At 31.7% G+C, this 12,050-nt stretch overlaps 2 protein-coding genes across 2 annotated transcripts; one reads left to right on the forward strand and one right to left on the reverse strand.

Moving 5' to 3' along the window:
* Positions 1 to 4,125: 4,125 nt before the first annotated feature.
* LOC111616545 (chymotrypsin-2-like) lies at positions 4,126 to 10,414 on the forward strand. Its single transcript, XM_023357947.1, has 6 exons — positions 4,126 to 4,271; positions 8,941 to 9,014; positions 9,085 to 9,143; positions 9,222 to 9,322; positions 9,625 to 9,875; positions 10,404 to 10,414. The coding sequence occupies exons 1-6, from the start codon at positions 4,126 to 4,128 to the stop codon at positions 10,412 to 10,414; spliced, it is 642 nt and encodes a 213-aa protein (XP_023213715.1).
* On the reverse strand, positions 10,411 to 11,475 carry LOC111616546 (deoxyuridine 5'-triphosphate nucleotidohydrolase-like). The gene is made up of 4 exons (XM_023357948.1): positions 11,367 to 11,475; positions 11,234 to 11,278; positions 10,840 to 10,914; positions 10,411 to 10,537 (listed from the first exon to the last, which is right to left on the reverse strand). Exons 1-4 carry the CDS (start codon positions 11,473 to 11,475, stop codon positions 10,458 to 10,460), a joined length of 309 nt encoding a protein of 102 aa, XP_023213716.1. The 3' UTR covers positions 10,411 to 10,457.
* Between the last annotated feature and the right edge of the window lie 575 nt (positions 11,476 to 12,050).

A 12,050-nucleotide genomic window follows, 5' to 3' on the forward strand; every position in this document is an offset into this window, starting at 1 on the left:
TGTTCAGTCATTTTCCAGCTTAGTGGAATCCGACGAGAGCGCACTACATGACCTCACTCATAGGCCGATTGCCAACGACTGACGCTTCCTGCAGGCGGGAAAAAATTCAGGGCTGTGCATGACTGTCCCCTCCACAACTCCACCGAAGGAGGCCTGTCGCGCATCATTGGTTTACGCGGAAAAAAAAAAAGGTCCGATACTTTTTGAACAGACCTTGTATAATCGAGACGGGTTGATAATAATAATGATAATAATAATAAGTGCAGAGCCCAAACGGTTAGGAGTTGAAAGTTGAAATTTGGTACACAGATAGGGTACGTCACGAAAACGCACACTAAGAAGGGATTTTCCGAAATTCCCTCCCGGGGGGGTAAGAGACAGGATTAAGTCTTCTATATACATTATGGATACGAGCGCAAACGGTTAGGAATTGAAAGTTGAAATTTAGTACACAGATAGGGTACGTCACGAAAACGCACACTAAGAAGGGATTTTCCGAAATTCCCTCCTGGGGGAGAAAGACAGGATTAAGGCTTAACACTTCCATCAACAATGGAAGTGTTAAGTAACAATGGTGGTGTTAGGTAACAATGGAAGTGTTACGTAACAATGGTATTGTTAAGAGAAAGCGACGTGCAAGATTTACAGGCGCAGATGCAGTTCTTTCGTTTTTTCGGGAAATCGAACATATTTTTAGAACCATCTATAAGTTCTCTAATTAGTCTGGAAACAAGGGGACTCAATTCTTGCATTCTGTGAAAACGGATAAGGTTGACTGTAACGTAATAATCTTTATCTTAGTTATCGTTACTTTTGCCCGAGCAACGCCGGGCCCACCTGCTAGTACTGGGATAAATAAGAAAATTCAAGCTTTTTTAAGTACATCACTCTCGAAACGGCTGTACCACACTTGCATCGAATCTAAAATAAGATATGGTATTGCTGTATGACGCCGTTAATAAACTTCGGATGGCACAAAATCGTTACACTCGTTCAATTTATAATTTAAACTTTATGGAATCAGTATCTGAACTCTACCGCACCGAAAATATTGACAAGATTACTGAAACAGATTCTGTTGGAGGGTTTTAAATATATAAAGAACAAAAAGGAAAACAGCTTCCTCGGAATTGGTATAGGAGAATGTCGTGGATCAACACGAGATACTCGTATAATTCGTGAATATAGTCTCCCAATTGTCAAACTGGAGGTGGGGAGATCTGCACCGATCTTTCAATTAATCTTCTATTGGAATAGTCTGTGCAACGATTTACTTAACATATCGAGTTATGAAATCGTCAAAAAGAATGGAAAAAATGGAAAAAACTCTAAGCCACAGTGATATTTGTTCTCAATTCTAGAATGTAATTTACTAATTTAAGAATTTAAGAATTGAAAAAGAAATTACCTTCAGAACAAGGAATTAACATAGAATTAGAAATAAATATTTGTCTAAACAAATAAGAATAGGCATCCATAAAGAAGAACCAAGCTATTATGACAACCTTTTAGTAATACCAACTCTCCGGAAGATTTTTGAAAAAATATAAAAAAATTACGTTTTAATATAAGAAAACAGAAAGATGACGTTAAAATAAAATTACTGCTAATTAACGGAAATCTACGAAAAAACAGGAAATTATAACCGAAACTTTTGCAGAACATCTTAACTGTGCGTGAATCAATCTTTAAAGCTAAATTCGTCTAAGAGAATACTAAATTCTTTAGTACTAAGAGAAACAACTGCAAACGAAGTCTATTACACTATAATGAACTTAAAAACTCGTACTCCTCACATAGATAATTTAAATATGTACTGTACATAAAACAATTGGAGATATCATCGCTACAATTTCATCCTTTCTGACAAACTAATCCTTCGAAAAAGAAACATTTCCGAATAAATTAAATTATAATATGGTCATACTGATACATAAAAATAAAAAAATCAAAAAGCGACATACACAATTACCGTCAGATTATTATCATCCCCGTTCTAATAAAGATAATAAAATAAATCTATAAAAATCTCATGCTGATAATCAAAGCTTTCCTTTGTTATACGGTTGCAAACAATAAACTTCAATCATGTCTTGATAATTTATAGCATTTGTACGACGATTTATATCATCCAGTTTTATTTATCCACTGTAAAAAAGCCACCTAAATCATATCTTCCCTTTCAGTTGCAGCGAGGGTCGATATTAAAGCCCCGATTCCCATAGCCACAGTACTCTAGTTAAACTATAAAGTAGAATAAAATCACTCACATTATTAATTGTATTTTGACCTTTCTGGAATTTGCCAATTTTGTAGTAACTGTGTTCATATTTTGCTACCGTCATTTTCGAAATTCTCGGAAATTTGTTTTCATTGGAATTTTTCGAATTCCTCAATTTTCTGTGTGAGTTTTCGTTTTCTTTCTTTATTTCTTTATATTTTTTATTCTAAACTTTTTAAAATAACATAGAATTGAATGATTTTAATTAATGGAAAATTTTGAAGAACGATTCGACGAAGACGAGTTCGACAATGGTTTCATTTCATTGTTGATCTGTTAACAATTTAGTCTTATAATTCGTACAAAATTTAGATATTTGAAAAATAAAATATTATATTTTATTTATGGAAGTTTAAATGAAGAATGTAAACTTCCATCGCATGAAGAATGAAATGACATTAAACCGAGTTGCGCGATTACATTCTAAAAATACGTTTTTAACATTAGTGAAAAAATCCTCAAAATATAGAATTACAAAAAGCAATTTGTACATAAAAAGACTAAACCTATTCGTGTTAAATAATGCTTCCTCTACTTAGTAAAACAAATGAGTCATTAATTAATGATGTAAAAAAAATGGAAAATATGAAGAAACGATGACTCAAAGATATCAGTTATCAAATGAGGTTAAAAGAACATGACAGCAAACACGTAGTTGAAAAGATGGCTTACAGTCGTTGACCAAAAGGATTGCTTTGAAGGTGATAGTTTTAAACTATTCAAAGCAAGCAACTATAAGCTTCTGCATCCTTCCCGTACAAATATAATAGACACGACGTGTTCGCTTTTTATTCTCTGTTTTTGCGCTGTGATGAAGACATTTCGAGTAATATGTAAATAGATTGGTAGATAAAAGGGGAGTTACTATACTTCGAGTCTATTCCTTTCTCGGTCCGAAGGATCATCATAAAATCAGAATTTTTATTCGCCTTTATACAGACACGAAAATATTATATTTTTCAATTCATATTACTTGTCAACACGAATGTATATGCAAGGAATGATCCGTCTTTTCCACGACAGGGAGGCGCAAAAATCACGAAATTCGATGAAAAATCCAAGCTTTTTACATTAAATTTCGTGGCGACGCAACGATAAAACTCCAACAATTTGTTGCGAGCGATTTGATTTTTCTGTTCGTGCGATTAAAATTGGTTTATTTCAAGCGTTTTCTGAGTTTTGCATAATTTGCAGCGATTTCATCGGTAAGTTCAGACCACGAACTTTCTAAATCTTGGTATTTTTGCACATTGTTAAGCCGAATATCACGATTTTCCGACAAAGCTGCATTTAACCTTTTGTATCTTGGTCACAGAGACGTATTGTGGTCACAGAGACGACGAATGGGGTCTTTCCGCTCATTTTGAGAGATACTTTTCACCTTTTTTATTGTTAATTTTCGTTAAACCCAAATCCCATCGAATTGTTAAAGATTTGTAATTGTTAAAGCAAAATGGGAATTAATAAATACAATGAATTGTTATTTTCCGCTATGGTTTATATCCTTTATGAAATTCGCGCCGCTTTAATTAATTAGAATTGCTCAGTTTTCAAAAATACTTTGTGTTGTGTAATTTGTATAGACCGGTTTTTTAAATTTTATATCGAACATTAAAATTACTATATTTAATAATTAAAGATTTTATCATAATATTGATTTGTGACTTTTATTTTAATTAAAACGACCATTTTCTCCAGTCTTCTATCGTAAATATTTACTGCATTTGAACATGAAATATCTATATATTTCTCACTCACAATTTAGATGAAATTAAGACAATAGGAATATTTCTTAATTAATGCAAGTTCTGTTTTCACAACATTCGCTCATTTTTCTTTGCAGAATGGAGAACTTCAAAGAATTAAAGGAGTGGCAGACCTCGGGCCAGGGCCATGCCGAGTCCGAGGACGGCGCCATGTTTTGGCCTCGTGTAATACGGGTGCTTCCGAAAGATGCGTACAAGGAGTCGCGTACACCCGACGTCAAACGGTTGGTCGTCGTAACCGAACGACAGCGCCTCGTCTCTCGTCAATTATCTCCAGAGGCGATATCCCGAAGTTGAGGGATGGATGGTGGAGACTACACTGGACAGAAAAGAATCCGAAGAAGTGTGGTGAAGCGCGGAAGGCCTCGGTGGAAAAGGTTGCTTTTCTGCTGCTAAAAGTAACACTCTTTCTGCCGAGCCTTTTTGCACTTTCCACCGAATGTGACACAGCCACCCGGAAGTGACCTTTTCCCGACTATGACACTTTTACCCGGAATTGACTTTTCACCCGGCTACGACTTAATCAACCGGACTTGACTTTCCATCATAATTTACGGACGGATACTTGGACAACATTCGAGATTCGTTCTTCCACTTCGTTTAAAGTGCATAGAAGTGACAACGAAACATTGAGCAGTGTTATCGTGTTTAACACTTGTTACGCTGTTGTTTAAACGACTATAACTGGCCAAAACAACTTATAATATTTCTACTAGTAAAACGTTTCACCACAGAATAACGGGAGGAAACCATTTGCACCTTGAACTTTAATTAACATTACAGTGGATATATGTCTAAAGCAGAACTATAATTACTTCATTAGTTAAAATTGTACATGGAATTTTCACCATTGTATATAAATTCTTATACTTAATAAAACTTATTGAATTTAATACTAACTGTTTAAAGATTCGATATTTATTGAAGTTACACAATTTTAGATTAATTTAAAACTAATAAGAATGTTTTTAACAGTTATGACGGGGAAAAAAAGTGTAAACGATTCATAATGAATGAAAAAAATTCAAATTTACTGAGCAAAATATAATTTTAATTCGTTGAATGTTTGTAGGAAAACAATGGCATTAAAAATGAAATCATATTAAATCGAGGTCTGGCAGCACATTTTATAAATACGTTTTTAACATTAGTAGAAAAATCCTACAAAAATACATTTACAATAAGTTATATTTGCATAAAAATATTAGGCCTATTCGTTTTAAATTTCCTATATTTAGTAATAAGTGACTCATTATTAATGACGTGAAAAAAGTAAAATATGAAAAACACGATGACTCAAAAGTATGGAAACGATTTTAGGCCGTTTTCAGTTATTAAATGAGGTAAAATCAGCATGACGGGAAACATGCAGTTGAAACGAAGGATTACAGTAAAGCTTCCACAAGCTGTACCAGCGCTGGAAAAAGATGTATCGTCGACTAACAATATTGCTTTGAAGGTGATTTAAACTATTCAAAGCATTATCTATAAGCTGTCCTCGAACTTTTCTATCTTACCACGTAGAAATACAATAGAAATGACGTGTTTACTTTTTATTCTGTATTTTTGCGATATGATGAAAACATTTCGAATTTTGTGCAATGTCGCCGCGTGTGTTTATCGTTTCCGATATTGTGTTATTAAATTCATTGAATGTAATAATTAAGTTAGATAATTTCAGACTTTAGTCACATTTATAGACGGTTGGATGTGAGCGTTCAAGGCGGCAGCTTATTGCTCTGGGGCACCCGGTATCGAATTCGGACGGGTCGAAAAATTCCAGGAATTCTTTGGGGAGAGGTCTGTTTTGATACGTCGGGCCTGTCCCTCACCACTCCTGGATGCCCGTTGTGGGCCTGACCGAACCAATAATGGTCTTGCTAGAAAAAGCCATGTTTTTGTCAGACAACGTTACACAATTTAATGATTTAAAATACTAACCAAATCACGAAACCAATATCTTCTAGGGATAGAAAAAATAACTCAAAATCGTTATGATATCTCTTCTGTCACAGAGAAAGTAGAATAAATAAAAAATTATGAGTATAGGGTAGTGAAGTGAGAGAGGGTGATAACTTCTAGTGTTTTTTTTAAACTCTTTCTGCCCTGTGGACACTAAGAGGACCTCTTTCATCAAGTCTATTGTGGGTTTGGCCAGGCCCACATTGGGGCTGCCGGTAGTGAGGGACAGGTACCGATATATTCGAACAAACTGCCCGAAAAATTTTTGGGGATTTTTCGATCTAGTCAGGATACGATTACGGATCCACCAGAACGGTAGGCTGTCACCTTTTTAGCTCGGCCATTCGGATGTCTACTTCTAGCGTTTAAAACCATTGTGAGAACAAAATCAACACAATCGAGAATCCCACAAACAATTAATGTTATCCTTTTCCTTTCCAAAAAACCAACAAATTACAGGAAACATTAATTTAAGATTGCAAGATGATGAAATTAAGAGACAGAAAAGACTGACAATTTGGGAAGAAAGATATCTTCCTGCAATGTTCTATGGTAAATCGCGTGTATTTGTGTATTACACAGATAAAAATTTGTGGCCAGTTTTGTGAACAGTCGAGATCCAGCGACCTGTTATCAGTGCTTTTATTCACTCCACTGCTGGCGTGGCTTCCAATAATGCTAGAATTAATGTATAATTTTTCGTACTAAATTGTTATTATTATTTTTTTGGCTCTTAAAGACGATCGTTTTCACGGTTAATGGACTAATTCTTTAAAAACATACAAATTTCGCAAATAAAAAATAAAAGAAAAGTATATCCCTATTCATAACGTATTTGCAAGACATTTCAACAACAGAATTAAACTCATGATTCGCAGATGTAGTGTACTTCGCTTATTTTAACCCCCTTTTCTTCTTAAATTTTTCTAACTTTTCATATATAGAAACAGTGTAAAGAATATTACCCAAAGGAAAATTTTGTTTTAAAGTATTCGCAGAAATTATCTTTACAGATCCTTTTCCTTCATTTATACGAGGTTATTGCAACTGCATAAACACCTATCAATTTCAGGATACAGAGAGCAATTATACTAAGAATATTATTTCTAGAAAACTATCATGTTTTTAATGACATATTTATAATAAACAAACAATTTACAGTAAAGCGTCGGTTATCCGAAGGTCGGTTATCCGAAACGTCGGTTATCCGAAGGAATTCCAGTTGACAAATTTAAATTTTTGCTATTGCTGTGGCACTGTAATCTTTGGCTATGTCTTGGGTTACTCAAATATTTTACGTTTTTGATACTAAATTAACTTCTGAAGTATACTTTTTTATTGTTTTTATATTTTTCAATATATTTATTTTGTTTGTACAAAATAAAAAAATAATTTTTAACGATACAATAGTCTTCGTTAGGCTTAACATCGACGAAAATTCAACGCAAAGCGACATGCAAACGAAGAAAAATTAATATATTTTTTCGTACATAATTGGTTATCCGAAAAATAAGTTATCCAAACAACCCCAGTCCCCAATTGATTCGGATAAACGACGCTCTACTGTATTTAATTTCGTTTGAAATACGTATACATTAAAACCTTCTAAACGATATAATCTATATAAATTCAAGTTACATATTAATTTTCTCATGTGCGATACAAATAAAGCATTTAATTTTATTCAAATGTTTATCGATTAAAAGTTTTGCAGTAATTTAGGCGACAGAAAAGTAAGTAAAATTTTTAATAATTACTATGACTGGGGAGAGCCACGAGGACCGAAAATTAGACGATGCTAGTATAGACCAACGATGCCAAAATTGTGGCTCGCGAGCCGCTCGCTGCTCTTCAAAAGCTTAATTATGGCTCAACTAATAAATAAATACATTATAATTCTAAATTCTTTTTTACTGTATTTTTATACCAAAAACATTGGATTCCAATATTTGCAAATAGGTAACTAGAGCTCCTACAGCAAAATGTCTGAAACACCCTTGGTATTGAGGAAACACGAACTATAACCGCTCGTTGATCCTTTAAAAGAACATTTAAGGCCAACATTCACAATTACCAATATATGAAAGTCTCCCTGTAACTTCATTTCTGACTTCTCCTCGTATACCAATTGTTAACGTCTGAGTTTATTATCTTAAGTTCTATGTCTACAAGAAAGATACTTCAATGAAAATATCGCATAATTTGGGCACGGTTAAAACTTTTGGCCTTTTTTTTTTAATTCTACAAATTTTTCATTATTGTTTTTAAAAGGGAACTGTGTAATACAAAAGTGTATTACAAAATAACATTTCATTATATATTATTTATTATTGAAATTATTGCTGTTACAAAATGATTATGAAATTATTTCATAAGTTTGCATTTTCATTTGTAAAACTGTATAAAAGATACTTACATTATTATTTCAGATATCATTCATCTCTTTTTTGTTATATTCTCAAAATGAAAGACGTATTAAGGTATGATTTATATGAAAATTTTTGAATGAATGCTTTTTATTACAGATTGATTTGAATTTTACAATAATATTATAGAAAATTTACATTTAATTTTGAAAATATTAGTATTAATATAAATATATTCTCAACTAAAAAAAGCCATAAATTCCACATCATTATGATATCGCAGACGAAAAATCTCTGATTTACAGAAGTCAATGAGAGTTCGCACAATAAGGAAACTGACGAGTCGGTCGAATACAGGCTGTCGAAAAACACCAGCAATTTTTTGGCAGTTTACGTTCCGGTAACGTTGAACCTCATTTGAGCCTTGCAAATGCTGTTATAGATACAATTAATTGGCTATGTCGATGCCCACAGAGCAAATACAAAGTGATGTGGAGTTTTATTCACTGCACACTGCATTTATTTACAGGACTGAATCTATAATTAGAAAAATTATAAATTACAGATTTGGATTATTATTCTTCCTCCTAAATGTCATATACACCCTGTCAGTTCACGAGAAAAATGAAACCAAATCAGGTAGAAAAGAAAACATTGTATTTTTCAGATAATAATTCCATATTTATAAAATAATTTAATACATATTTAGGAAGACAACGGAGGATTGTTGGAGGTGAAATCGCTCGTGATAAAGAATTTCCTTATATGGTATGTTTATTCATTTAAACTTTTATTAAAGATCAGATATAATGATTTACTTTACAGATATAAACTTATTTGATTTAGGTAGCATTGTTCAGAAAAATACATAACATTGACGACTTTCGTGCGGGTTCTACATTAATATCAACACAAACAATACTTACAACAGCGCATTGTATAGTCGGGTAACGTTTATTTCAATTTTTTTTAACTCTTTTGACGAAAATCTAATTTGATCCGAATTCGGACTCTGGGAACTTTGAAACGTCAAAAAATGCAAAAATTTTGGGGTTATGACCGTATGTAGGATTTGTGTGTGTGTGTCTGTGTGTAGGGGTTTTTGATTAACCTCTTTGAACCTTAATGAAATTCATCTTTTCATTCAATGCCTTCCTAGAGAGTACAATTAATGATTTAAAATGTGATTTGATAAAATTTATATATATATATATATTGTTTACGTATAAAATAATTTATTTTACTTTAGTGTTGATATTCGAGATTTATTTGGAAGAGTCGGTAACGTTAATAAAAACCTGGGAAATAAAATATTGTTTGATAGAAAAATTTTGCACCCATCCTTTAATGGAACACAATATCTTTATGATATCGCCGTTTTGCTTCTTAATAAACCTATCGAACTTTCACCAAATATTCAACCAGCAGCTTTAGCCGCAGTTGGTCTACGATTTACTTCTGGTTATGCCGTTTTTGTCGGTTGGGGTGACATTGAAACAAGTAGGTTTATTTGTTTATTTTTATTTACAAATAGTTAAATCTTTAGTCATTGAAAAGAAAATAAAACAATTTTGTAATATATTTAAATATACAAGTTGTTCCCTATTTTTGTGGCAATACACCTATATACAAGGTGTTCTCTCAAATATCCCTATTTTTGTGGATTAATTTTGGGAAGAAATGTAAGTATAGTGGCAATAGAAAATGCATCTGAAAAAGTTACTTATATTTAATCAGTACATTTCCACATGTGGCAAGTATGTTAAGGATGCATGCTGTTAATGGCACATGCAATTCTTGTATGCAGGACTCTAGTGTCCGACACTTTTGTAGTGCAGACATGATCCTTGAAGTGCCAAGAAAGAAAAAAGTGTGATAATAAAAAAACCAATTTCAACACAATAATGACACTAAATAAAATTTGGTGTGATTAGTCATTAATGAATATCGTTCACAAACAACATATTTTGGCATGCAACTGGAATAAAGTAAATGAAAAATTTTTTAATACAATTGTATTCATTTCAGCATTATATTAATTATTATATTATGATTTAGATATTTTATATTTTAAAATTACTATTATTTTACCTCAACTTCTTCAATATCTGCATAACATATACGTTCACAAATCAGCTGTGCAATTCGATCACCTTTGCATACTAAAAATATTTTAAAAAATAATTAAGTTAATTTATTATAAAAATAGAAATTTAATTCATTTAGAATAAAACATTGCATCTGACTACTGACTAATTCAAAAGTCTCCACACATATAGACAAAGGATTTGTTTTATTATACAAGTCATTTATAAGTCACAGAATATGATATATGCAAGTAGTATTTACACAAAAAATGTATATGAAGAAATTCTGTATTAATCAATTTCTCTATTTGTAATTTAGCAACAATCCAGCAAATATCTTGCTGGATACAACTATTTACAGAATATGCAAAATGTACCTTTAAATTCTGTAGGTCCAAAATTAAAAAGAATAACTCCAAGATTTCCTCTGTAATCTTGGTCAATCACTCCAGCTGCAACAAATAATTTTTACTCTTAGATCCAATTATTATAATGCTTTATTTAATGAAATTTATGTTAAAAAAATATCAATTTCCAATTCCAAGAAACACTCAATTACTTTTAATTACAAACAGAAAAACTAAAAGTAAATATAAATAATTCTATCTATAATAATTACTAAAAATTCAATAAATTTTTTTGTAATTATTACTTTTAATAATAAAATTACTTTTATAACAATTTCATTTATTACAGATATAATTTATATATTAGCTGAATGTAAATATACTAGTTGCTTTAAAACAATAATTACTATGCAAGTAAAATTACCTCCAACGTCAATAAAATGTTTGCTGGCTAAACCAGATCTAGGAGCTGAAATTTAAAAATAATCAAAAATATGAATTTTAAACAAAATTTATTTTAATTTTTTTGTAAGACAATGCATGAAGATTTTACTAACCAACTCTACCGTAACATCCTTCGGGTATAGCCACTTGAATGTCTGTTTTTACTAATTCTTTTCCCATGGATGGTATTATGTATTCGTAAGCACTAAAATTATAGATCATTATTAAATATTTTAAAGTAACTTATTCAAAATTGCAATTTTTTAAAAAAGGTTAACAACTAACTTCTAATTCCATTTCAATAAGGTCAGTTAAAATATCAGAATTTTCCACAAATTAAATATTTCTTTATTTTATATAAACTAATTCTATCTTACAGTAACCACAAACTAACTTTTCTATCTTGAAAATGATAAATGTATATAAAGAACATAATTATCAATCTTAAAATAACAAGTAATGAAAACATGCAGTTTTAAGATTTATAACACTTTTTCCCATTCTTATGGTACTATATTCACATTGCCCTAGATGATGATGANCTTTTTCGTTATTTGCAGTGATTTTATCGGTAAGTTGAGACTACGAACTTTATTAATTTCAGCATTTTTTAACATTGTTAAGCTCCGAATATCATAATGAGTGGCAATGATTTTCCGACAAAGCTCCATTTAGATAACAATTGATGGGTTTGGTAACAGAGACGACGAACGGTGTCTCCACTTATTTTCGAAGTTACTTTTCACCCTTTTAATTGTTAATTTTCGTTTAGATCTAGTAAATTCAATGGAAATTGT

This window comes from Centruroides sculpturatus, unplaced genomic scaffold (assembly GCF_000671375.1).
Source record: "Centruroides sculpturatus isolate CEXI.00-Female unplaced genomic scaffold, Cexi_2.0 scaffold2524, whole genome shotgun sequence".
Classification (NCBI taxonomy): Eukaryota; Metazoa; Arthropoda; class Arachnida; order Scorpiones; family Buthidae; genus Centruroides; species Centruroides sculpturatus.

What these genes read in the sequence shown, in the direction of transcription:
- LOC111616546 (XM_023357948.1), bottom strand. Translation starts at nt 11,475, where the DNA reads ATGATCTATAATTTTAGTGCTTACGAATACATAATACCATCCATGGGA. An exon ending in AGGATGTTACGGTAGAGTTG is followed by an intron (nt 11,279 to 11,366) that starts GTTAGTAAAATC and finishes TTTAAATTTCAG; the next exon opens with CTCCTAGATCTGGTTTAGCC. An exon ending in ACATTTTATTGACGTTGGAG is followed by an intron (nt 10,915 to 11,233) that starts GTAATTTTACTT and finishes TATTTGTTGCAG; the next exon opens with CTGGAGTGATTGACCAAGAT.
- LOC111616545 (XM_023357947.1), top strand. Translation starts at nt 4,126, where the DNA reads ATGGAGAACTTCAAAGAATTAAAGGAGTGGCAGACCTCGGGCCAGGGC. An exon ending in CGTACACCCGACGTCAAACG is followed by an intron (nt 4,272 to 8,940) that starts GTTGGTCGTCGT and finishes TATAAATTACAG; the next exon opens with ATTTGGATTATTATTCTTCC. An exon ending in GAAAAATGAAACCAAATCAG is followed by an intron (nt 9,015 to 9,084) that starts GTAGAAAAGAAA and finishes ATACATATTTAG; the next exon opens with GAAGACAACGGAGGATTGTT.